This window comes from Callithrix jacchus, chromosome 2, assembly GCF_049354715.1.
Source record: "Callithrix jacchus isolate 240 chromosome 2, calJac240_pri, whole genome shotgun sequence".
NCBI classification, from domain to species: Eukaryota; Metazoa; Chordata; class Mammalia; order Primates; family Cebidae; genus Callithrix; species Callithrix jacchus.
This window is the reverse complement of record NC_133503.1, coordinates 18,276,351-18,303,360: the sequence shown is the minus strand read 5'-3', so window position 1 is coordinate 18,303,360 and position 27,010 is coordinate 18,276,351. Positions and strand designations below refer to the sequence as shown.

Sequence of the window (27,010 nt, the reverse complement as noted above, 5' to 3'; positions counted from 1 at the left end):
TCTTGTGGGCTCAGGAAAAGTCATTGTTTTGCACTTCATTCAGTCTTGTTCTTAGGTGGATGTGATGTTCTTTGCATTGCAGCACTCAGCATCCCAGGCACAATAAGCCCTGTGTCCATTTTTAACCCACACATTTTACTGGATGGCAAGTAGGGCAGTTTCCTGGTGACTTAGAGAGGGGAGTAAGGGGCATCACAGCAGTGGATGGGGACAGAGGGCCTCCTGCACACCTGGGAGGGGAAGACTTGAGGGGCTTGGTGAGGTTTGTATTTGTCTCATCTCTGCCTGAGATGGGCTTTTGGGGAAGGGAGCCCAGAAAAATGTAGTGATTTTTACCAGGACCACATGAGATCACATGTGTTCTGGGCCAAGAAGACAATTGTTTTTGTTTCTCTACCTGGATCCCTTGGGCTTCTGTGCCTCACTTTTAGAACAGAAACCTGAAGAGCAAGGACCTTCCTTCTATCCAGTAGAAGCCTTGATGGTGCAGCGGAGGCTTGGCCCCTCCCTGCAGGCCCCTGGGGTTCCCATCCTGAAGAAGATAGCCCTGCCCACTGCCCTTTCCGGAAGGCCTGCAGTTCCCTATTGCCTTATGTATAAGTGATCAGCCACACTGCTGAGTGTGATAGGCAATCCCAGCAAGACCCGTGTACCGCCGGCACCCCACTTCCCCCCACCCCACATCCAGTCACGCTCTCCATGTGCCCATCCTCGCCAGGCTCCTTGGCAGCACTTTGCCTTTGCCCACGGCTCCCCCAGCTGAGAGTGCCCTTCTCAAAACTCTACCCCTCACAGGCCACCCTTTCTCCCAAACACAGTCCAGATGAGGCCCTCCAGCCCTCCCAGGCCAAAGGCAGGCACCTGCCCTTTGCGAGTTTACTGCTCTGCAGAGCATCTCGCTCTTACAGTTACACGAGCATATCCCCTGGAAAAGGCACTCCTTGAAGGCAGTCATTTGGCAGGTAAATAATTGGGTTCAATAGCTGTTCTATAAAAGAGAGAAGCAAACCATGGAAAATCCAAAAATGATGGTCCCCATTGACAGACAAAGAGAAATTTAGCCTCCAAATGGATAAATAACTGTGTATATGGGAGGAGGGTGATGATTTTGTTTGCTTGGTGTTTTTTTTCCATGTAATGAACAATTTAGCTGGAAACATAGTGGTATATATTGAGGGAGGATCTCTAGATGAAAGCTTCCCTTGATCTAAAAAATTAGAACATTGAAAAAGAAATTAGAGCTTTGCTTGCTGTCTGTCTTGGAGCTACAGGAAAGGCTCATCTGTGGAATGAGAGGATGCTCTTGTCCACTTTTCTGCCTATGCCTTAAAGAATTCTGCAAGAGAAAATGAAAAATAGCCCCATTCTCTTTCTTTGTAATGCCACGGTAAGCTTCCCAAAACATTCATCACACTTCCTTGGTCTCAGTGCAGTAATTGCCTGTGAGCGTGAGTGGCAGCTAAGGGTTTCCTTTCCGTCTCTCCTCCCCATGCTGCTGCCTGCCATTTGTTCTGCTGTCGTCAATGGCTGCCGTGCCACAGTGCCCACTGCACCCCCGCAGAATGTGCAGACGGAAGCCGTGAACTCCACCACCATTCAGTTCCTGTGGAATCCTCCACCTCAGCAGTTCATCAACGGCATCAACCAGGGATACAAGGTATGTGGCCTGGGTTCAGGGCCTGTGGGCAGCTGTCGTTGTCTAGATCCACTGTGCAATGCATCTGGAGGCAGCCCCTCCTGTGCGTCAGGAGCCAGCTGCGTCAAGATACAGAACATCCTGACCTTGGCGAGATCACCATTTATCCAAACTCTTGGCATCAGCTCTACAGGTTCAGAAACTCAGATTCTTAGTTATCAAGAGGATGGTTCATACATAAGTGAGCAATTTCTTATGAGAAAGGCCATTCATTTTAAGTGGCCAGTCAGAGTCCTGTCTTGGTGATTAGAATCAACATTTGCACACATCACTTCTTCCCAGAAGCAGGTCCTCTCAGGATAACACAGGCCCCCAGCAAAGGGATATTTCCATGGAGAGAAGATATTTTCTTCTTCCCTTGCTACTTCAGGAAGAGCTCTGTCTAAAGAACTGAGACTGATTGTTTCCAGCTACCCACCCAGACTGAATTAGATACATAGACATATTTCCATCATCCAACTTCTTATGTCTTAATTACCAGAGTGGATTAATTTCATTGATGTTTCAGGATACACCTTCCAAAAGCACAGCTGATCTTCCCTTTCCGATCAACTTCTCCTGATTGGATTTGGGAGCCCACCTTGATTTAGCTGCAATACATCCACTAATCTTTAATAGCCAGTAAACCAGGGAAGCTCTTTACATGAAAGCTTCCATCTCAATTTGCTTTCATACCTGGTTATTTCACATTCAGAGGGTATGCTTCCTCAGGCACACAGTTCATTTTTTCCCCCATTTTGATTCAACTTGCTGAAACACTTATTCGTCTGACAGAAAGGCAGGAGTAGCTGGAAATTTGCCCTGCCTTTTGCTTCTCCTCAGAAGTATTCAGAGCCAGAAGCTTTTTTGAAAGAAAATTATATTGCTCACCCAGATGCTTTTGCCTTCTTGCCTCTCCTGTCAAGTCTCATCGGTGAGGCTGCGGTGCTCGTGTGATGACTTCGTTGTCAGTTTGATCTGTGTAAATACACTTGGCGTCCCACAGCATGTCAAGTTTCAGACCCAATTAATCCTAGAAATGTTTGACGTCAAAGGAATTAAAACACACACACATATGTAATGTTGCCAAAACAGCTTTCCTTAGGATGCATATATATGCTTTATTTCTTTAAAATTGTAACCAGTTTTCTAAAATCCTTTTCATGAAACTAGTATGATATAATTTATAAATAATTAAGATTATTCCTGTTGAATTATTCATACCTTTTTTGAGATAGAGTAGGTGCTTTCTAGAAAAATGTTTGTGTTTATTTCATTGTTGCATTGTTTCAGCTGAATTAACAGATGGTTTCATCTTTATTCTTAACTGTTAAAATGTTATATATAGTATATATGTATATATAATATATAGTATATATGTGTATATAATACATATGTATGGCCAGGCGTGGTGGCTCATGCCAGTAATTCCAGCACTTTGAGAGGCCAAGGCAGGCAGATCATGAGTTCAGGAGATCGAGACCATCCTGGCTAACATGGTGAAACCCCCGTCTCTACTAAAAATAGAAAAAATTAGCCAGGCGTGGTGGCACACACCTGTAGTTTCAACTACTCAGGAGGCTGAGGCAAGAGAATCGCTTGAACCCGGGAAGCAGAGGTTGCAATGAGCTGAGAACACGCCACTGCACTCCAGACTGGGTGACAGGGTGAGACTCCATCTCAAAAAAAAATATATATATATACTATATTATATATATTAAAAATATTATATATATAATGTATACTATATAGACATGTATATAGTATATATAATATATACATATGTATTATATATGTGTATATACATAGTATATATTATATATTTTTTTAACCTTCTTAAGTGAAGAGAGGGTGAAGATTTGAAGGCGTGTCCATTATTCCAATATGAGTTAAGTAGCTATTTTATTTATATATACAAGTATAAAATACATGTGAATATATATGTTTGTATACAAAAACCTATAAAGTATACTTTTATCTCAACTTTTTTGAAGTGTGATTATAAGACGTAGGATTTGTGGCCTTTCTTAATTATGACTTTATGTTTGATAAGACATACTCATTGCAAAATAAAATTCTGCTACTGAAGTGTGTGTGGAGAAATGCCACAGAAAAAGGGATGTCTTTTTCACCCTGTTCCATCTCAGCTTCTAGCATGGCCAGCAGATGCCCCCGAGGCTGTCACTGTCATCACCATTGCCCCAGATTTCCACGGAGTCCACCATGGGCACATAACAAACCTGAGGAAGTTCACTGCCTATTTCACTTCAGTTCTGTGCTTCACCACCCCTGGGGATGGGCCTCCAAGCACACCTCAGCTCGTCTGGACTCATGAAGACAGTGAGTATTCCTTTCTGCATGTCTCATAAGTCAGTTGTCAAAGAGGTGTGCACTGCTGTGACTTCTAGAATCAGGCAAGGGCAGGGGTGGGTCACAAGGAACCCCTGTATTCTTAGAGTGCTTGCAGTCAGCTCACCCAAGATTGGTCATCAGAAAGTACTGGTAATGCCTGGCAGAGGATGGCTGTGGCCTTCCAGTCTTTTTACCATTGGATCCTTTCCCTCCATCCACATATGTGTTGAGGTCTTCCTCACTCAAAATCGGCATCTTCCAACTGTGCTGCCCCTGGAGCTTCTGGGATGGCCCCCTACTTCCTTTCAGTCTAACCATTGCTTTGATCTTGAACCCCTTATGTTCTCCTTGACTCTTGGCAGCCTAGCTTTCTCCTTGCCACTTTCCTGGAACAATCTCACCATTGACTCAAGTCTGTGTCAAATGAGTGACATGGGAGGAATAGAACATGGCTTTTTTGACCTGGGGACAGAGGTGGAGAGTCTAGTTCCAAGTGTGCAGCCACACCTTTGGTCTTGCTGAACTTGCTCTTCACCTAAACCTCAATTTCTAATTCCCTCACCTCCTTCCATGATCCTCCTGATTCCCTCTAGCCCATTCTTCCCTGACCCTTGCTCTTAGGATCCTTTTCCCCCACGCATTTCTAAGCTCCATGAGTTTGCATGATCTCCATCTGGTCAGTTTGAACCCATGCCTTCTCTGCTTGCAGGCCAGCTGACACATCTGGAAAACATTAGCTAATGAAGTTACCCCGAGAAAATAATCACAGATGCACACGAAGATTTATATACAAGGCAGCCTGTTACAGTTATTTGTAGTCAGAAAAAATGTGAAAAGCATTCAAATGATCCAGATGGGGAGGATTGGAAAAAAGCATAGAATGACAATATAAGAAATATTTTGTAGTTGTTGAAAAAACAAAACTTTGAAGATCAAAAATTGTGAGTGAAAATGGCCATGATAGTACATTGTGAAATAATAGTATACAAAACTATGAGATCCAAATTTTATCAAAAGACACCATATGAAAACAATATGAATGGAGAAAAGTCCATGGAAGAAATATACCACACACATTTAATACTTGCTATCCCTATGTGGTATGATTATGATCCTTTTTTTACAGATTACTTTGATTTTTCTCTATTTTCTAATTTCTGCCATGAGTCTGTACTCCCCCTATAGTGAAAGTTAAAACGAGGATGATTATTTTTTTTAAGTCACCCAGAGCTGCTGCTTATCTCTCCCCCAGTGCTGGATGGGCTCAGCCTTCTGAACTTGTCTCTACTGGAGTTTGGGGGTCACCAGCTCTACCCCGTGCTGCTCCACCCTATTCTTGGACCCCTAGCCTTACTGTACTCCCAGCAGGTGACATTAGCAGAGGCCAAGGCCACCAGGATGAACTCCTCACCTTCCCACCTCACCCACTGTTTCCATGTCCTCGCCCTTGCCTCTCTCCCCTTTCCTCTCAAACGATGAAGTCTGGCCTCTCTAAGGGTCCTCCATCATCCTGTTCCCTTCTTCCCCTGTCCCTCTTCATGGCTCTATTTTTCAATATTTCTACTATTGAATCCTTTCCCTCCACCCACAAATGTGTTCAGGTCTTCCTCACTCAAAATCAGCAGCTCCCGGCTGTGCTGCCCATGGAGGTGCCAGAACAGCCCCCAATCCTTTCAGTGTAACCATTGCTTTGACTTTGAATACCTTATGTTCTCCTTGACCCTTGGCAGCCTAGCTTTCTCCTTGCCACACTCCTGGAATGATCTCGCCATTGACTCAAGGTCTGTCACATGAGTGACATGGGAGGAATAAAATGTGAATTTCTTGACCTTCTGAGACCAACAACCCCTCGTCACCAAAAAAGATAAAATGAAAAGCAGCCATGCTGCTGCTGTGAATTGATCCCAGAAGTTCTTCCCATACTCTGCCTTTTTGCCTTTTCTCTGCTCTCTGCTTTTGTTTAACTGAAGTTTTTTTGTTCTTTTTGTTTTTTGTTTTTGAGACAGAATCTTGCTTTGTTCCTCAGGCTGCAGTACAATGGCGGGATCTTGGCTCACTGCAACCTCCACCTGCCGGGTTCAAGCAATTCTCCTGCCTCACCCTCCCAAGTAGCTGGGACTACAGGCGCCGGCTACCATGCCTGGCTAACTTTCTGCATTTTTTTAGTAGAGATGGGGTTTTGCCATATTGGTCAGGCTGGTCTCAAACTCAGATGATCCACTCACCTAAGCCTCTCATAGTGCTGGGATTACAGGCATGAGCCACCACGCTCAGCCATGTTTAACTGAAATTTTTATTGAGACCATTACAGATTCACATGAAATTATATGAAATAATATTTAAACCATGTACTTTTAGCCCAGTTTCTGCTGAGCTGACTTTTCCGAAACTATAATATTGTATCATGTCCAAGATATTGACACTGATATAATTCACAGATCGGATTTGGGTTTCTCCAGTTTTATTTGTGCATATGTGTGTGTTTAGTCTTGTACAATTTGTCACATGTGTAGGTTTATGTATATACCATGATAATCAAGATCTTGAATGTTTCCAAGGTCACAAAAATCATCCGGGTTCCTTTATAGCCACATCCACCTTCCTCCGGCTCTTCTTTTCTAACCTGTATGTGTTTCATTTCCTTTTCTTGCATGATTTGCAGTGTCTAGAATTTCTAGTACTATGCTGAATAAGTGATAAGACCAGACTTGCCTTCTCTTCACCTGAGAGAGAAAACACTCAATTGTTCACTGTTAAGGATGATTTTTTTTAATCAAGTTGAAGTTATTCCTCACTTTTACTAATTGGTTGAGAGTTTTTGACATGAATAAATGTTAAATTTTTTCTCGTGCTTTTACTGCATCATTTGATGTGATCATCTGGTTTTTCTTGTTAGCTTGTTGATACATTAAATTACATTGACTGATTTGCAAATGTCAAACCAGCTTTGTGTACTTACATTCCATTAGGTCACAGTGTATAATTCTATTCATATGCTGTTGGTTTCACTTTGCTAGTACTTGGTGGAGGGCTTTTGAATGTAAGTTCATGAGAGATATTAGTCTTTAGTTTTCTTTTTTTGTGTTATCTTTGTATGGTATTGGAATCAGAGTAATATGGTCTCATAAGGTATCTTTGACATTTTGGGAGGCCGAGGTGGGTGGATCACGAGATCAGGAGATCAAGGCTATCCTGGCCAACATGGTAAAACCCCATCTCTACTAAAAATACAAAAATTAGCTGGATGTGGTGGTGTATTTTGCTAGTACCTGGTGGAGGGCTTTTGCATGTAAGTAGTCACAGCTACTCAAGAGGCTGAGACCGGAGAATTGCTTGACAGGAGGCAAGCATTGCAGTGAGCCAAGATCAGGCCACTGAACTCCAGCCTGGTGACAGAGTGAGGCTCCATCTCAAACAAACAAACAAAAAAAAAGTTTGGAAGTATTTCCACTTCTTCTATGTTCTGGAAGAGGCTGTGGAAAATTGGTGTAAATTTCTCTTTAAATGTTTATTAGAATTTTCCAGTGAAACTCTCTGGGACTGAAGAATTCTTTTTAGGAAGATTTTTAATATAAATTCAATTTATAAATGGTTTTAGGACTATCCAGGTTGTCTGTTTCATCTTGGCTGAGTTTTGGTAGTTGGTGATTTTCAGATTAGTGAGTATGAAAATGTTTGCAGCACTACTTTTTTAATGGCTACAGGATCTGTAGTGATGTCCTGTTTTATTCCTGATATTAATGATTGGTATCTTCTGTCTTTTTAACGTTGTCATTCTTCCTAAAGCTTCACCAACTTTATGCTTGTTAGTTTGTTTTGTGTTTGTTTTGTTTTGTTTTTTAAGAACCAGCCTCTTGTTCCAGGTCTTCTTCTCTTCGTCATGGTCTCCTTCATTTTCAACCTTATTGATTTCTGCTCTTTATTATTTCTTTCCTCTGCTTGCTTCGAGTGTATTTTGCTCTCACTTTTCTGATTTCTTGAGGTAGGCATGCTAGTTTTTGGTTGGAGGCCTTTCTTCGTTTCCATTGTGAACATTTAGTGCTGTACGTTTCTGCTTCCTTGCTGCTTTAGCTGCATCCCACGTTTTGATACCCTGTGCTTTCATTTTCATCCAGTTCTCTGTATTTTTATTTCCTTTCACATATTCTCTTTGACCCATGAATTAGTTAGAAGTCTGCTATTCAATTTCCATGTGTTTGGAGATTCTATTGTCTTTTTGCCATTGATATCTAATTTGATTCCATTATGATCAGAGAACACACTTGGTATGATTTTAGTTATTTTATATTTGTTGAAGTTTGTTTAATGGCTCAGGATATGGTTGATCTTGGTGAATGTTCAGTGTATGATTTTTTTTGAAAACTGTCTATTAATGCTTTTCAGTTGTAAATTTATGTCTCATCAGAGAAAACTGGAAATAATATCAATTTATTTTAGCATTTTCTAACTGAATCATTTTTTTGATAGGCAGGGAGCCTGTTTATCCTATTTAGGATAATAGCCTATCTATTATCAGATATCACATTAAAAGGCTGAAGGTAAGGTTGCAGTCAGCTCTGGGGGTGTAGCTTTTAAGAGGAAAGTTTGGAGCCTGGAATGAGGCCTGGAATCAGAGGCCAGCTGATCACAGTCACCTGGTACTGGCCTCCTTCATAAAGAAAAACCAAAACAGCAAGTAGGTGACCACACTTCAAATAGATCTAAGAGAGAACCTGGAATTCAATAGAGAAGTGACAGGAAGCACCTATGGCAAGGAGGGAGGTAAGGTGAGGCAGCTCTACCGGGACTGGGATCAGCTGGGAACCCAGAGAGGTTCTCACTGTGGGAAAAGGAAAAGTGAGAGACCCCAGTGGTCCACATTCCTACCACAGATTCCTACAATCTGAGCCACAGAAAAGCCCCTCAAAACTCGCCCCAAGACTCACTTAGAGAGGCTCGCACAGGGAAACCATGTGATGTCCTGCTCCAGAGAGGGAGTCCACACGGAGCCCCACATGCCCAATCCCTAAGCAGCTACTGCATCATGCTGCTTTGAGAGCCTAACCCCACCAGACCATTCTGCCCTGGGTCCCGCCAACCTTTGCATCTCCATATCCTGGAGCCCCACTGACATTCCCTGCCCACAGCTACCACCACTGCTGGCTGCTGCCACCAGAGGCAAAGTGCAAGCCATTGGCAGTGACCCCATCACCCCCAATAGTGGGGCTGCTGGGCATTTTTCACTTACCCTGAGGACAGACTCCACTTCCAAGCACCCTGAGGTCAGGCTCTCCCACCCATAGCTGCCACCTGAGTCTGAAGCACACCTCCCCAGCAGCAGGGCCACAGTGTAGCCACTGCCATCCCTACCAAGTGTTCTGCCAGGAGACTCAGGGTCACCCCACCCCTGCTGACCACAGCCAGCACCTGCCCACACCACCAGGGGTCCTGAGGACAGGCCCGCCCAGCTTGCTCTGTCTCCCTCAGTATCTAGGGCCCTGGGCTCACCCTTCCCTGCCCACCACTGTCAGCACCTGAGTACTCCTCCTGGGGACCTGAAATGGGTCCACCCAACCTGCTGCACCATCACAGCAAGCAGCCTGCAGCATGCCTGCTATCCAGGATCCTGAAGACCCACCCACCCGGTTGGCCCTCTGCAGCCACTGCCAGCACCTGAACAACCCACCTAGAATGGCAAGAATGAACCTGTCTGGACCTGCTAACACCAGGGCCTGTGTAGACCACCCTGGGACCCAAGGACAGGCACACTTAGCCCATTGCTGCTACTACTAAGGCCCAAGGATTGGTTCACCTGGTGTCCCTGTGCCCAGTAAAACTTTACCACAGCCTCTACTAACGACCACACCTTAAGCCGCTAAGGAAATCACAGACACCACTGGTGCTGTTTACAGCCAAATAAATTATATGCAAACTACACTACTGCTTCATGCAGAATCAAAGCCAAAGTGCCCTACCCAATCAACACCATAAATACATCTTCAGGAAAAAGCCCTCCTTTATGAAGGCAAATCCAAAAAATTAGAAGAAGCAACTGTTATACCAGATGTGTAGATATCAACATAAGGACACAAGAAATATGAAAATGCAAGGAAGTATAACAGCTCCAAAGGAACATTGTAATTCTCCAGCAACAGGTTCCACTGAAAAAGAAGTTATGAAATCCCAGAAAAAAATCAAAATAATGATATTAAAGAAACTCAGATAAAAGAGAACACAGATAAATAATACAAAATAATCCAAAAAACAATTCAATACATGAATGAGAAATTTACCGAAGGATTAAGTATTATAAAAAAAAGAAACAGATATTCAGGTACTAATTAATTCATTGACTGAAATTTGAAAATACAGTCATAAGCTTCAGCAATAGACCAGATAAGACAGCAGAAGAAATTTCAGAATCGGAAGATGAACAAAGGCTACATGACATATGAGTCACCATAAAGCAAGGAATATTTGAAATTTTGATGTCCCAGAAGGTAAAAAGAAAACCAAAGGGATAGAAACCTGATTTAACAAAATAATGGCTGTAAACTTCCCAAGTATAGCAAGAGATTTAGACATCTAGATACAGGAGGCTCAGAGATCCACAAATAAATAGATAGAATTCAAACAGGTCCTTTCCATGGCACATTATAGTCAAGTTATCAAAAGTTAAAGACAGAATTCCAAAATCACCAAAAGAAAAGCATCTAGCCACTTATAAGAGAACTTCCACTGGACTAACAGTAGATTTAAGTGAGATGATATATTCAAAGTACTGGGAAAAAAATAACTTATCAGCCAAGGGTACTATACTCATCAAAGTTATCCTTCATAAGTGAAAGAGAAGTAAAGTATTTCCTAGATAAGTAAAAGCTGAGGGCATTCATCTCCACTGGACTGGCCCTACAAGAAATGCTTAATGAATTCCCACACCTGAAGTAAAAGAACAATATCTACCATCATGAAAATGTACAAAAGTATAAAACCCATTGGTAGAGCAAACACACAAATAAGGAAGAGAAGAAACCTAAATGTTACCACTACAGAAAACCACCAAATCTCAAAGATAAACAATAAGAAGGGAACAAAGGATATACAAACCAACCAGAAATCATAATGATGACTATAATAAGCCCTAACATATCAATAATAACCTTGAATTTAAATGGACTAAAGTATCCAAAAAGATAGACTGGCTGAATGGATAAAAACAAAAACAAAAACCAACCATGATCTAACTACATGCTGTGTACAAGAAACTCAACTCACTTGTAAAGACATGTAGACTGAGAGTAAAGATGGAAAAAGATATTTTGTGCAAACAGAAACCAAAAGTGAACAGGAGTAGCTACACTTATATCAGATAAAATACTTTAAGTAGAAAACAGTAAAAAGAGACAAAGAAAGTTATCGTATAATGATAAAGTTATCAATTCAGCAAGAGGATATAACAATTCTTAACATATATGCACCCAACACTGGAGTACTCAGATATATAAAGCAAATATTATTAGATCTACAGGGAGAGACAACAATACAATAATAGTTGGAGACTTTAACATCCCCCTCTCATCATTAGACAGGTCATCTTGACAGAAAAATAACAAAGAAACGTTGGATTTAAACTGCACTTTAGACTAAATGGGCCTAACAGATATTTACAGAACATTTCATCTAACAGCTACAGAATGCATGTTCTTTTCATCAGTACATGGAACATTCCCCAATATAGACCATATGTTAGGACACAAAACAAATCTCAACAACTTTTAAAAGACTGAAATTATATCAATATACTCTTAGACCACAATGGAATAAAACTGAAAATCAATAATGAGGAACTTTGGAATCTGTACAAATACATGGAAATTAAATAACATGCTCCTGGATCAAGAAAGAAATTAAGGAGAAAATTTAAAAATTTCTTGAAACAAATGAAAATTGAAATACAACATACAGAAACCTATGGGATACTGCAAAAGCAGTGCTAAGAGGCTACAATAAATGCCTGCATTAGAAAAAAAGAAAGATTTTAAACAACCTAGTGATACACCTCAAAGAACTAGAAAATCAAGGACAAACCAAACCCAAAATTAGTACAAGGAAAGAAATAATAAAGATCAGAGCAGAACTAAATGAAACAGAGACTTAACAATACAAATGACTAAACAAAATTGAATTTTAGGGAAGATAAACAAAATCAATAAACTAATAGCTAAACTTAAGAAGAATAAAAGACAGATGACCTAAGTAAACAAAATCAGAAATGCAAAAACACATTATAACTGATACCACAGAAATAGAAAATACCATCCAAGACTCTTATAAACAGTATACACCAACAAATTGGAAAACCTAGAGGAAATGGATAAATTCCTGAACACATACAACCAAGCTTGAATCAGAAATAAACATAAAATCTGTACAGACTAATAATGGGTAATGAGATTGAATCAGTAATTAAAAAGTCTCCCAACAAAGAAAAACCCAGGGCTGAATGGTTTCCCTGACAAATTCTACCAAATTTTCAAGGAAGAACTAATGCCAATTCTGCTCAAAAAATTGAAGAGGAAGTTCTTTCTAACTCATTCTGATGCCAAAACCAGACAAAGACACAACAAAAAAATGACAGGCCATTATCCTTGATGAACACAGATGCAAAAATCCTCAACAAAAATACTAGCAAACTGAATCCAACAGCACATCAGAAAGATAATACATCATGCTCATGTGAGATTTATCCCAGGGATGCAAGGATGGCTCAACATACACAAATCCTTAAATGTGATACATCACTCCAACAGAATAAAGGACAAAAACCATATGATCATCTCAACAGATGCGTAAAAAGCATATAATAAAATTCAACATCCCTGTGTAATAAAAACTCTCAACAAAGTAGGCATAGAAGGGACATACATCAACATGATAAAGTCTATATATGAAAAACTCACAGCTAACATCACACTGACTGGGGAAAAACTAAAATCCTTTCCTCTGAGAACTGGAACAAGACAAAGATGCCCACTTTCATCTCACCTATTCATAGTACTGGAAGTCCAAGCCAGAGCAGTCAGGTAAAACAAAGGAATAAAGGCATCTAAATTGGAAAAGAGAAAGTCAGATTGTTCTCTGTGCAGATTACATGATCTTGTATCTAGACAAACCTAGACCCCACTAAAAAACTCCTAGATCTGATAAATTCAGTAAAGTTGCAGGATATAAAAGCAACATACAAAAATCAGTAGCATTTCTATACACCAATTATGAAGTAGCTGAGAAAGAAATCAAGAAGTTGATTCCATTTACAATAGCTATAAAAGAAAAACATATATAGGAATTAATTTAACCAAGGAGGTGAAAGATCTCTACAAAGAAAACTATAAAACGTTGATGAAAGAAACTGAAGAATACACAAATAAATGGAAAGACATCCCATGCTCATGGATCAGAAGAATTAACATCATTAAAATAACCATACTGCCCAGATGAATCTAATGACTCAATGCAATCTCTATCAAAATACCAATGTCATTTTTCACAGAAATGGCAACAACAAAAAAATACCCTAGAATTCTTGTGGAACCCAAAAAGAACCCAAATAGCCAAAGCAATCCATAGCAAAAATGACAAAACTGGAGGCACCACACTACATGTCTTTGAAATATATGACAAATCTATAATAACCAAAACAGCATGGTATTGGTATTAAAAACAGACACATAGATCAATGGAACAAAATAGAGCACCTAGAAATATATCCACATATTTACAGCCAACTGATTTTCAATAAAGGTGCCAGGACACCCTCTTCAATAATTGGTGCTGGGAAAATTTTATATCCATATGCAGAAGATTGAAACTAGACTCCTATCTCTCACCATATAAAAAAATTAACTCAAGATGTATTAAAGACTTAAATGTAACACTTGAAACCATAAAACTACTAAAAGAAAACACAGGGTAAACACTTCAGGATATTAGTGTAGGTAAAGATTTTATGGCTAAGATCTCAAAAGCACAGGCAACAAAGCCAAAAATGCGACTATATCAAACTAAAAAACATCTGTACAGCAAAGGAAAAAGTCAACAGAGTGAAGAGACAGCCTGTTGAATGGGAGAAAATATTTGCAAACTCTTCACCTGATAAGAGATTAATATCTAAAATATACAAAGAACTCAGCTCAACAGTTAAAAAAAATCCCATTTAAAAAGTGGGCAAGGGACATGAATAAACATCTGTCAAAAGCAGACATACAAATGGTCAGCATGTCTATGAAAAAATGCTCAACATCACTAATCATCAAGGAAATGTTCATCAAAACCACAGTGAGATATCATTTTATCGCAGTTAGAATCACTGGAATTAAAAAGATTTAAAAGCTGCAATCATGTGGAGAACAGGGAACTCTAATACACTTGGTGATTATGTAAATTAGTACAGCCACAATGGAAAACAGTATGATTTTTCAAAAAACTAAAAATAAAACTACGCTATGAGCCATCAATCCCACTATTGGGTATTTCTCCATAGAAAGGAGTCAGTGCAGCAAAGGATACCCATATCCCATGCTTACTGAAGCACCATTCACAGTAGCCAAGATATGGAATAAAACTAAGTGTCCATCAGTGGACCAATGGGTAAAGAAAATTCAGTGTATATACACAATGGAATACTATTCAGCCACAAGAAAGAATGAAATACTGTCATTTGCAGCAACATGGAGGGAACTGGAGGGCATTAATATCCTCAGAAAAACAAATATCACAAGTTCTCACTCATAAGTAGTAGCTTAAAAGTCAATTTCATGGAGATAATAGTGGAATGAAAGATACTAGAGTCTGGGAGGGGTGTGTTGGTGGAGCAGGGTGGTGGGGATAAAGAGAGGTTAGTTGATGGGTATAAACATTCAGTGAGATAGATGGAGTAAGTTCCAATGCTCAGTCACACAGTAGGGTAAGTAGTTAACAGTGACGTATATTTCGAAATACCAAGAAAAGAGGATTTGGAATGTTCACAGAAATGATAAATATTCCAGTGATGGACACTCCAAACACCCTAGCTTGACCATTTCACAGTCTGTGCATGTAACAGAACATCACATGGACCATGGAAATGTGTACAGATATTATGTATCAATAAAAAAGAAAGTAAAGAAAGCTTTGGACTCTTGGGTGCTGGAGAAATGGCCTCCATTTCTCTCTAGCTGATGGTACTATAGTTAGTTCCAAACCCAGCCCACCTTCTTTTCTAAAGCTCCAAGGAAATGAGAAGTTGTTGGGGAAGGGTGGCAGTAAAGAGGAAATGGAATATAAATTTTAAGCCGAGACATTGCCAGCTGGTTCCAGCAGAGCTAGAGGACAGCATCTTTGGGCAGGATCCAGGAAGCAGAAACACTGAGAATATAAAAGGAGCAAAAAGCTTTCTTCCTTTCTCCATCAATTGAAAAAAAGAACAAGTCAGTTCAAAAATCTGTCAGAATGTCTTTCTGGAAGCTCACAATTGTGGGAGGATGAGATGGTCTTGACAGCCATTCTATTTTACCATCTTCCACACTAGAAAAGTGAAATTTGTTTGAGCTTATCCGTGAAAAGTCTTTTCAAAGTTTCATCCAGATGAGTGGTTTTTTTCCCTGAGGCTGTTACCATTTTTTGAAAATTACAACTTGTGTTGGAAGGCTTTGTCCAAGTACCAACTGAGTGCTCGGTATGGAATTCACCCTAAAAATCTAATGTCTGTGCAAGTGAGGTTAGCAATAGCCAGAACAGGGATTTTGCAGGGGTGAGGCTTCTCTGTAGGAATCCCAGAAACTCTATCAGGACAATTGACACCCTTGACTTCATGCTCTCCTATTTTAAGCTGAAAGACTTGCATTTTTTATCACTAAAAAGATCTGAGTGTGGCGCCATCCAGTAGGTTCACTAGGGGAGTCATGTGGCGTGGAGCTTTCAGTAGGAACCAGTGTTCCCTGCCTGGCATGGAGGGTGTACGTAACTGATAGGTGCAGAAAGGGACGGAGTTCTCGTCTCTTCTCCATTCTTCTTTTCCTCCCTTGTCTCCAATTCTGCCTTCAAACCACCCTTTCCTTCTGCCCTTTTATCCTCCCTGGCTTTGTCATTTATGTTTCTCCTGAATGGGTATCTGGAGGAATAAACATGGGTGCATTGTCAGAGAGGAGGTGGGGCTCTGAATGGCAGTGGAGAAGCAAAGCCAACCTGGTGTTTACTGTTTACTGTTGTGTTTGTGTTTACTGTTTACTGTTTAGTGTTTGTGTTTACTGTTGAGAACAATGGACGGAGGGGCACTTTCAGGCACCGCAAAGGTGCCTGGCTTAATGGGAGTCACTGTCTGCCTTCCCCTCACCCCTCCCTTCCATTTGATTGTAAGACGCCAGCCTCTCCAAAAGTGTTTCCTTTCCATCTGCTCCTCATGCCCTGCATAGCAGCTGTGGCTATAGAGAGACCACGGCAGGCTGGGGGCACACAGCAGGGCTTGAGAGTAACAGCATCCAGGAGAACACTGCCTTCACCACATCTACCCGTCTCTTCCAGATTGCTAGGCATCCTCTCCTCCATCCCCATCACCACACAGTGTGGGCTGGCCCTGTGGAGCAGTTAAAGGGCTCTAAACCTCGGTGAGCTGGTGCAAGAGATGGGAGTCGGAACCACCGCATGCCCCTGTGTCCCTGAGTCACAAATGGGGTCCATCTGCCTGTGAGGCAGAGCTCTGCACCTGTGGCCACATATCCTCGAGCAGTTTGCTTTGCTGACCTGGGCCTGTGTCTTTTTAACTCATACTTTAGACTCTCGGGTCTTTTCTCTGCAGTGGCCACCATGTAATCCTAGGAATGACTATGTTCTGATGAGAGGTTCATCATGATGACAGTGGCTGATGGTCATAGAGCATTTTCACGGTTCCCGGGACATGTTTTCATGCCTTATTACATTTTATACTCACAGTTGCCTCACCGAGTTATCTTTATTTTCCCCATTTCACAGATGAACAGACTAAGGCTTTAAGAGTGTCACTGCATAGCCAGCGAGCAGCTCAGCCAGGTCTGACACCCAGCTCGGACTCCAGTGTTCAAGCGTAACTCTGCAGCTCTGCCCACCCATGTTAGCAAGGGAGCCACAGGGCACAGAAACTCTCGGGAAAGGAATTTGTTTTTGCTGGGACTTTCTCAGGCCACTGCCTTGCCCCTCTGGAATCCTTCAGGGCTATTAGTGGGGGTTTAGAGCCTGGAGTTCTGGACCAGGTTGGCAGGTGAGCCTGCCCCTGGGCCCAGGGTCCTGTTCTGGCCTGCAAGGTTCCTGTTGGTACCCGCACAAGCCAGACACGGGGCTGCATGCACCGTGGAGGAACACTCAGAGGAGGCAGTTGCTCTTGAGGATCCAGCAGTCAGATTGTTCTAATCAGATCAGATCAAGGAGAAAGACAGAATGATTTGTGTATAAATTCCCTGCCGCCAGTAGCTTCAGTGCCCTGCATGGCTAGGATGAGGCTGGAGAAAATAATGTATATGATGATGACCAGGGTGCCTCAAATGCCCTCCTTCCTTCTGCATTTCACTGATATCTCCTGCAGGGTTCTACAGCCCCAGCCTACCACTTTCCTTCCATAGTTAGAACCTTCCCCACACCTCTGATCAAAAGAAAACTGGGGCTGTTGTATTAACAGATGACTTTGCTTTTAATTGGTAGAGCCAGGAGCTGTGGGACATCTGAGTTTCACGGAGATTCTGGACACATCTCTCAAGGTCAGCTGGCAAGAGCCCCTGGAGAAAAATGGCATCATTACAGGCAAGTAGCCCTGCCTTCCAAACAGGAAAAAGATGTTTGTCCTCACAAAAAGAGGTGGATATAGTGTCAAACCAAACTGCTGACAGCAGGGGCCCATGCCCACGGCCTTCCCGAGAGTGACTGAAATGTCTTCCTGGACATGTGGCAGAGTCCCACTTTGTCCAGGACCCTGTCACTGTGTAGGCAGCAGCTAGAGTTTGAGATCTATTCTCCTTGCGTGATTTTGCCAGGCCTCCAAAGTCTCTGACCAATGAGAGTCAGTCATGTTATGACATGTGTGTTCACATGTATACGTCTCACTTAATTCTCATAGCAGCATGGTAAGATCAATATTAATATTATGGCCATATTACAGATGAGGAAACTGAGGCCCTGAGAGGTTAGGTGACCTTTTCTTCATTCAGCCGATGGCACTGAGAGCTCCTGTGCACAGCCAGCCTTCTCAGACACAACCATGAGGCTCCTATGCCCATGTTTCAGCCTGCATCCCACAGCTGTGAGCTGCAAAGCCAAGATGAGATCTGGGTCTTCTGATAGCAGATCCCATTTTGGGTCCCCTCCCCAGCCTGCCCTCCAGTGAGAGCCCTGAGGAGACCATGAAGCAAGTACCTCGGAGGAAGTTTTCAGCTGTGCGTGGGGCGGGGACTGAGCCTTAGAGGCCCCTGGGTGGTGAAATCTCCTCTCCTGGTTTACGGGGTCTCTGTGGGAGACAGCTCACCATTTTGGGGGTTTTTAATGATTTTATTTATTTATGTATTTATTTATTTTTTGAGACTGAGTCTCACTCTGTTACCCAGTCTGGAGTGTAGTGGCGCAATCTTGGCTCACTACAACCTCCGCCTCCCGCCAAGCGATTCTCCTGCCTCAGCCTCCCAAGTAGCTGGGACTACAGGTGTGTGCCACCAGACCCGGCTGACATTTTGCATTTTTAGTAGAGACAGGGTTTCACCATGTTGGTCGGGCTGGTCTTGAACTTCTGACCTAAAGTAATCCTCCACCTCGGCCTCCCAAAGCACTGTGATTATAGACATGAGCCACTGTGCTCGGTCTCACCTTAACTTTAAAAAAAGTAAATTTACGAATCTGGCTCTACCTTTCAGAAGCTTGTCTTTTGAAATGCCTACTTTAAACAGTGTGAAAACTCCAGGAATGGGAAAAGTTACTACCAGAATTGGACACGATACCCTGGGCCTGTCGTCTAAGTAAATAGTCACAAGTGCTGAGTTAAAAGGGCTGCTGTTGCCTGAAGTCAAGGAGTTAAGCAAAGGCAGGGTGCCATGAGCTGGGGAGGCCGCTCTAGACGGCAGGAACCTTGTTTAGTTTAATCTTGTCTTAAAGCATTCAAAGGAAGGAAAAACAAACGAACTAGTGGGAGGCGGGATATTTAAAAGCTGAGCTGGAGGCTACCATCTGGAAGAAAAAGACTTTCCAGTTCAGACCCTTCAGGGACCAATTCAGAGACTGGAATTAGAGCTCTGCTCACCACTGACCCCAGAAACGGGGCTAGCTGGGTGGGATAGAAAGAATTCACCTCTGCCCAGTCACCTTTCAGGTCCACTCTCGGCCGTGCTCTGGAAATCTGGCAGAGACTCCTTGGTAGACAGTCTCTACACAGAAGGAATTCCCTTTTTACAGATACACACATTGGCCTCTGCCCTGCCTTTTGTGAACACAGCACACACCTCATTCCTGTTCTAAAGCTGAAGGAAAAAAATCCATGGGCATAATAATTCGCATTGAGCCAACATTTCACGGCTAAGCAGTGGCTGCCAATACTTCCAATTTATGATCGTCTGTTTCACCAGCTAATGGGGCTTCATGAACTCATTTTCGTATTTTATTTAAGTAAATACCTGTAGTTGCAAGCAGCAGTCTATTGTTTATGGTGGAACTTGACTTTGAAGCTTGAGCTTTCCCGGGCTGGTTGTAGGCAGAGGCTTGGTTAGGAGATGCCTGTGCCGTGGCAGGCAGCAAAGTTCCAGTGGGAGCACCAGGCAGACTCCCTGCAGTTTCCTCTCGGTGGCCACATTGTCCCCTTCTCCCTTTGTGTGGCTGTGTGTTCTCCATTCCTGCTCACACGGTCATGTGCACCTTGTATCACCAGAAGCTGCAGTGGACGCCTGCAGCTCTTTGGAAGAGAAGGTCCTAGAGGAGGTGAGATGAGATGTTGTTACCTCACCAACCCAACGTCACCCTGTCACCCCCAGTGATGCCCAAATCAGGGAAGTTCCCCCCAGCACCCACCAAGTAGACATAGATTTCCAGTGGAATGTGCTGGCAGCACCATGAAATTCTATTCTGTGCTAAATGCAGAGTGTTTCATTAAGGACAGCAAAAAAAAAAAAAAAAAAAACCACCTTCATGGACAAACCTGGCCAACAAAAGCTAGTTTCTGGAAGGGTTGGTGCAGCGCTGCCATCCTCTTGAAGGCTTGCTGCAAAGGCTGCACCTGCTATTAAAGGCGGCTGCAGGAGCCCAGGAGCGCTGACGACTTGGGCCTGGGCTTGGTGCTGCTTTACGGGCTAGAGGTGCTGTTGGAAACAGTAGTTTATTAGCCCTGGTTGGTGCTGAGCAACCCCCAGCCTTTATTTTAATTCGAGGCCTGGAATGAGAGGGAAGTGTGGAGCAGGGGGCAGCTGCGCCCACCCAAATAAATTGCCCATCGCTCGCTCATTGTAAATTTCAGCGTCCTCTACTCTCCCTCCGTAAACTCAGATTTATGAGGGCCAGGATGCAGACAGACAGTTTGTGATTGGATGCACTGCTCTCTTGTAGAGAATTTACTTCAGATCAACAGAAAATTATTTCTGAAGCTCCTCTGGCCATTAGTCTCAGTTAGCAGCCAGTGGGAGCAGTTAGGACACCAAGCAGGAGGTACCCCTGCTCCGGATTCCGGCTGTCTCTTTCCTCTCTCCTCTGGGAGCTGGAAGCAGAAAATGCATCCCCTGGCCAGTACTGCCCAAGCCCTCCACACACGTCCAAGCTGTTGTTCGTAAATTCGAGGATATCTTTCCCACCTCATGCCCACCACTCCGTCCATCTGTGCTCACAGGCATCACATGTCCCGAGCCTGTGCCGTCTCTCCTGGCGTTTTTCTGCAGATCGGCCTCTAACTGTCCATTTGGTTTTTGTTGGTATCCATAACCATTTGAGCACACCATGTTATCAATGTTGATCCTAATAAATCCTAGCAACACTGCCCTTCCTGACAACACTGGAATTGCCAGGTTTTAGCTCTGGGTTGACATGATGAACATGATGCTGTGTTTTAGTAAATTCTGATGAAGAACAGCTTTTAAACCAAGAAAATTTTCTGGCAGACAAGGTTGTAACATTGAGCAAAGGCTCCTCTTCCCATAGGTTCAGAGTAGACCCTGAGGATCAAATTATTTAGTGATTGACCAGGTATGACCCACCAAGGTTAGGGATGCCTTTTGGTTCCCTCACACACCTCAGGAGGAAGTGCTAGAGGAAAAAGCTCTTCAAGAGGCAGGGTCTCATCCACTGTGAGAAACAAACTCAGGCCCGGCACAGTGGCTCACACCTGTAATCCCAGCACTTCGGGAGGCCAAGGCGGGCAGATCACCTGAGGTTGGGAGTTTAAAACCAGCCTGACCAACATGGAAAAACCCCATCTCTACTAAAAAAAAAAAACAAAATTAGCCAGGCATGGTGGCACACACCTGTAATCCCAGCTACTCAGGAGGCTGAGGCAGAATTGCTTGAACCTGGGAGGTGGAGGTTGCCCAGAGCCGAGATCACACTGTTGCACTCCGGCCTGGGCAAAAAGAGCAAAACTTCATCTCAAAAGAAAAAAAGAAACAAACCTGTCCAAACCCAAAGGATGGACTTAGATACCCAGAAAATAGCAAAAGTGAGACTTTTAGTGACAATCTTGCAAAATTGGGCATTTGATGGGCAGGCACACCCAGCACGGTCACAGCAAGCAGTTTATCTACATGTGCTCAGGCTCCTGCCCCTTTCCTCATAGGCTGGGTACTGTGGGGCCACAGTCTTCCCAGATGTTGACTATTGGTTGTTGGGTATGGGCTTTAGGTTTTTTGGGGGTTGTCTTGCTGCATTTTGTTGCCACACACAATGCATTGCAATCCTAGTCCACTCAGGGGCTCTTCAAGTATTTGCCTTATGACCTAAGTGGCTGGGCAGGCTGATAAGAACAGAGAAAATGAGCTATTCGGCAGGATAGTAAACTTTCATCTTAGACTAAACTTCTTTGGTTCAGGTGGGGGCAGCTAAGGTGGGGGGAGGCTGACAAGCAGGCATTGACGATCCAAGCAAGTGCCTAGTACATCCTGTTTCTTCTGTAGTTTGCTGACCTAAGCGACTCAAGGTGATTTGTCTTGGAAATGGACCACTGTATTATTTCCTTGATCCACTGAGGACTGTCTGGGGTTCCAGCAAGTCCACGAAGCTTTCTCTGGCTTGGTTCCTTCCTTTGTGAAACAGGATAACAATGGTTCTAATTTCAAAGGTGTGTTGTGAACGTTACAGGAATGAATGGGGCAGGCTAGAAGTCTTCAATGTCAGGGTGGGCAGATGAGGGAAATGCTAAGATCTAAAGCTACAGCAGGGCCGGGTGGGAGCAGTGGCTGATGCTTGTGATCTCAACATTTTGGGAAGCCACGTGGGAGGATCTCTTGATGCCAGGAGTTTGAGACCAGCCTGGGGAACATAGTGAGACCCCATCTCTAAAAAAAATTTTTAAACTTGGCCAGGCATGGTGGCAGGTGCCTATAGTACTAGCTACTTGAGAGGCTGAGGTGGGAGGATGGCTTGAGTTGAGGGGTTTGAGGCTGCAGTGATCTGTGATTGCCCCACTGCACTCCAGCCTGGGCAATGGAGCAGGACTTTCTCTCTCTCGGAAACGGAAGGGTGGTCTATCAGTCATTTTGTGAAGGAAAAAGTAGAAGTGTTTCCATGAATTAGTTGCAACCCAAGACCAAGCCATTGATTTAAAATACTGTATAATGAAAATATATATATATATATATATATATATATATATATATTTTTTTTTTTTTTAATAAAGTTAGGAAGGAAGTGGGGAGAAGGCGATGATGAGTGGTCAGCCTGGATAGCCTTCTCCCCTCTCCCTGTGAGGGGGAAAAGGAGACCAGGGCTTGAGAAGCAGCCAGGCGCCTTGGATAAAGCTACCATGGAGGATGGTTTAGTGACCCGCCTGGACCCGGGCAGAGACCCTGAAGGCAGGCGGGGAGCACCAGTCGGTGATGGCTTATGGGATGGCAGCGCTCCTAGTTCTCTGGAGACACCCATCGTCCAGGCTGCCCCTCCGTGGCCCTTGTTCCTTGGAGCTCCACCCACATCAGCCCGCATGGGAGTCCCTGCTGCCCGTGCACAGAAGCTGCAGGGCTGTATAGGGTCTGTGAGACGACCATGGGGAGCTGTTTACAACATTAACTTTTTTTTCAAAATAGTAAAGTCTCCAGATGCTGTCCACTAAATCCTTGTTTACCTGCAAGTGCAACTCCTAGCTTTATTTATTGCTTTCATCAGAATGAGGGGGAAGTTGCAGGTGCATCCTAGTACTTCTATATCCCTGAGGTTATTGACTAAAAATAGGGAAAAGCAAGCATTTTCAGCTGTTTTCTTTTGCCTGTGGACCCATGAGTTCTTTCTATCACTGTCTGCCTCTTTAAAAGACACTTTTAAGTGTTCCCTAATCACATAAACTCCCCTCCACAGGGGTTGATTGATTCAGGAGCTAGTTGGGTCTTTTCTCTCTCTTTTTTTTTCTTTTTTGAGACAAAGTATTTTTCTGTTGCTCAGGCTGGAGTGCAGTGGCATGATCTTGGCTCACTGCAATCTCCACTCCTGGGTTCAAGTGATTTTCGTTCCTCAGCCTCCCGAGTAGCTGGGATTACAGACGTCCGCAACTATGCCTGGCTAATTTTTGTATTTTAGTAGAGATGGGGTTTCACCTTGTTGGCCAGGCTGGTCTCAAACTCCTGACCTCAGGTGATCCACCCGCCTCAGCCTCCCAAAGTACTGGGATTACAGGTGTAATGCACCATGCCTGGTGGGTCTTTTTTATCTAAGCCCCAAGTCACAGTGAAATCCCAGGTTGAATAAATTTTGATCATGAGGCTCCACCGGACTAAAGAGAGTATGGGAGAAATCAAATTTATTAGAAAACAGATTTAAAAAGGGGAGAGACAGAACTAGAAGTAAAACTCATACACTCAGGTGGAAAGAAACTTTTCCAGGCAAAGCACTTTGCAAAACGGAAGGGTGGTCTATCAGTCATTTTGTAAAGGAAAGAGTGGAAGTGTTTCCATGAATTAGTTGCAACCCAAGACCAAGCCATTGATTTAAAATACTGTATAATGAAAATATCAGTTTCCAAAAATGAAATGATTAGCTGGGTGCAGTGGCTGTAATCCCAACACTTAAAGAGGCTGAGGCAGGAGGCTCCCTTGAGCCCAGGAGTTCCAGACCAGCCTGGGCAACAGGGGAAGGCCCATCTCCACAAAAAATTAGCCAGCCATGGTGATACATGCCTTTGGTCCCAGCTACTCAGGAAGCTGAGGTGGGAGGATGGCTTGAGCCCAGGAGGTTGAGGCTGCAGTGAGCTATGATTGCACCATTGCACTTCAGCCTGGGCATCAGAGTCAAAAATAAATAAATAGATATGTACATACATATGTACAAAATTTTTAATGGAATTATTGGTTAAATGCATTCATAATTTGACAAGAGAAGGTCTAATTGGGCACAGCGGGCTGGCAGCTGTCACATTTTTCAATCCATGCACCTGGTGCTGAGGTTGCCAGAGCATCCAGTAGGCCCCATCCTTGTGAAGCTCGCCCTGGTAGGGAGGGATGGTCCCCCATGGTGGGACCATCACTCCCATAAGCAGGCTTATGAGATCTCAATGGATGCACGGAGGAAAAAGCCTTGATCTGTGCTTCATTTCAGTAGCACAGTGGCTCTAAAGCACCTTCAGCATACCCAGCTGAGTTCTCCATAGCTCCAAGCCTGCAAAGATGGTGCTGTGGCATCCAGGTCAGCCCAGACCTTCAGGAGACCAATGCTGATCTGGTCCTGTTCCTTTCCAGGCTACCAGATCTCCTGGGAGGTATATGGCAGGAATGATTCTCGTCTCATGCACACCCTGAATAGCACAACACACGAGTACAAGATCCAAGGCCTCTCATCTCTCACCACCTACACCATCGATGTGGCCGCTGTGACTGCCGTGGGCACTGGCCTGGTGACGTCATCCACCATTTCTTCTGGAGTGCCCCCAGGTCAGTAAAATCATGTGCTGTCCTCCTGCTGTTGCCTTTCTCTTGAAAATTCCTGAGGCTAAACATTGATTGGCACTTCTGTGTGGAAGCCACTGAGAGCATTGAAAAGTACTGGCCTCCTGCCAAGATGTTGGAGGATAAATGGACGTTGATTCTATGTCAGCCTCATTCTCCAGAGCTGAAATTCCAACACGCATTCACATCTCTTCTGTCTTCTCCTCTTGGGATTACAGAAGTGAGCCACCACTCCCAGCTATGAAATCAGTATTATTTTAAAATATATTTACAAAATAATGATAAAATGTAGTATTGTAAAGACAGAAGTCTTTGATTTATAGAAGAATTCAGTTTTTTCATTTATTTTAAACAAATAGCCAGTACCCAGAACACACATTGAAAGTGTTTAAAGCCAGTTCCCAATGCATATCTAAAATATGAATACTTTCAAAACAGTAGGGATGATTGTATTAGTCCATTTTCATGCTGCTGATAAAGACATACCCTAGACATAACCATAGGCCATTTACAAAAGAAAGAGGTTTAATGGACTTACAATTCCATATGGGGAGGCCTCACAATCATAGTGGAAGGCAAGGAGGAGTAAGTCATGTCTTACATGATGGCAGCAGGCAAAGAGACAGCTCATGCAGGGTAACTCCCATTTTTAAAACCAATAGATCTCTTGAGACTTTTCCTGCCCTTATGATTTAATTACCTCCCTACAGTTCTTCCCATGACATGTGGGAATTGTGGGAGCTACAATTCAAGGTGAGATTTGAGTGGGGACACAGCCAAATCATATCAACAAAATGGCATGTGGTTTAATTGGTTAAAAATGGGTACATACATGACTGAGGGTAACCCTGGAAGCACATCTGTGTGCAAGTTGCCAGAATTTTCCTGGGATGTCTTAAATATTGTGCATCCAAGGCAGGAAAATGGATTAGCTGACCTCTGGAAGGCTGTACTTCCAGGAACACTATGATCCATACTACATCTGGAGCCACACAGCGGAGTGTTAGAGGGGAAACTGAGGCCTGGCTGCTTTGGCCAAACCCTGATAACCAATGTGCAGGAGCTGCTGGAGTTGCCCTTCCTTCATTGCCAAGGCTGAATGCTTGTAGCTGGAGAGGGGTCCTAAGCTTTGCCCACTCATCCTGAGTAGTAGCTGGAAACAAATCAGATGGCGAGAACTGCTTTGGGGACGCTGTGTTCTGTTTACTGTTCTTGAAGTTTATCGCCATTAATGATTGAAGAACCATTTAAAAATCTAGAGAGCTAAGAAATAGAAAGGAAAGAGTCCACTTGTCCTTTGATTTAAACATTTTTCTATTTCAAATTCATTAAAAACTAGATGTGGAGAGGACCCTTGAGATCCTACAGACCCTGCTGTGCTGATAATGAACTGATCACCAAAATAGTTTCATTGTCCCTGTGCAAGACCTGGTTTCAAACACCCCAAGCAACAGCAAATGAGGGAAGCATTCCTCATAGTACAGTCTGAAAGCTGCACTAGCCTTGCATTTTTCCCCCCATTTTATCCCTTTGTCTGTCTCTAGAGTATTTTGCATTGCACAGTAATATAAAAGCTCTCACTTTGAACTCACAGTGCTACACTTCTGAGTGGGAGATGCTCTTTGGGGAGAGTGTATTGAAGGGTATCTCATCTAGGAGTAGGCTTGAGCCACAGTCACCCTCAATGACAGGCTCATTCAGAACCTACCTTCCACCTTATCCAGTTACCCAAGCAACTGAATACAGGTAGAGTGAGGACATTTCCGCACTTTCGCTGGAATTTGGTCGTCTTGGAAACAAGACCCAAGAAGCATAAGGCTCAAGACCTGATACTGACCAGGTGTCATGCTGCCTGGCTGCAGTCCTAGGCTTGTGCTCTCTTCCCTCCATCCCC

General features: G+C 43.3%; 1 protein-coding gene across 1 annotated transcript in view; it reads left to right on the top strand.

Moving 5' to 3' along the window:
• Window positions 1-27,010, top strand: part of SDK1 (sidekick cell adhesion molecule 1) — a 1,001,700-nt gene that overhangs the window by 791,200 nt on the left and 183,490 nt on the right. The window contains exons 18-21 of the mRNA XM_035283177.3: window positions 1,542-1,657; window positions 3,823-4,015; window positions 17,714-17,812; window positions 24,910-25,101. Coding sequence (XP_035139068.2) covers window positions 1,542-1,657; window positions 3,823-4,015; window positions 17,714-17,812; window positions 24,910-25,101 — 600 coding nt within the window. The remainder of the gene's footprint in view (window positions 1-1,541; window positions 1,658-3,822; window positions 4,016-17,713; window positions 17,813-24,909; window positions 25,102-27,010) is intronic.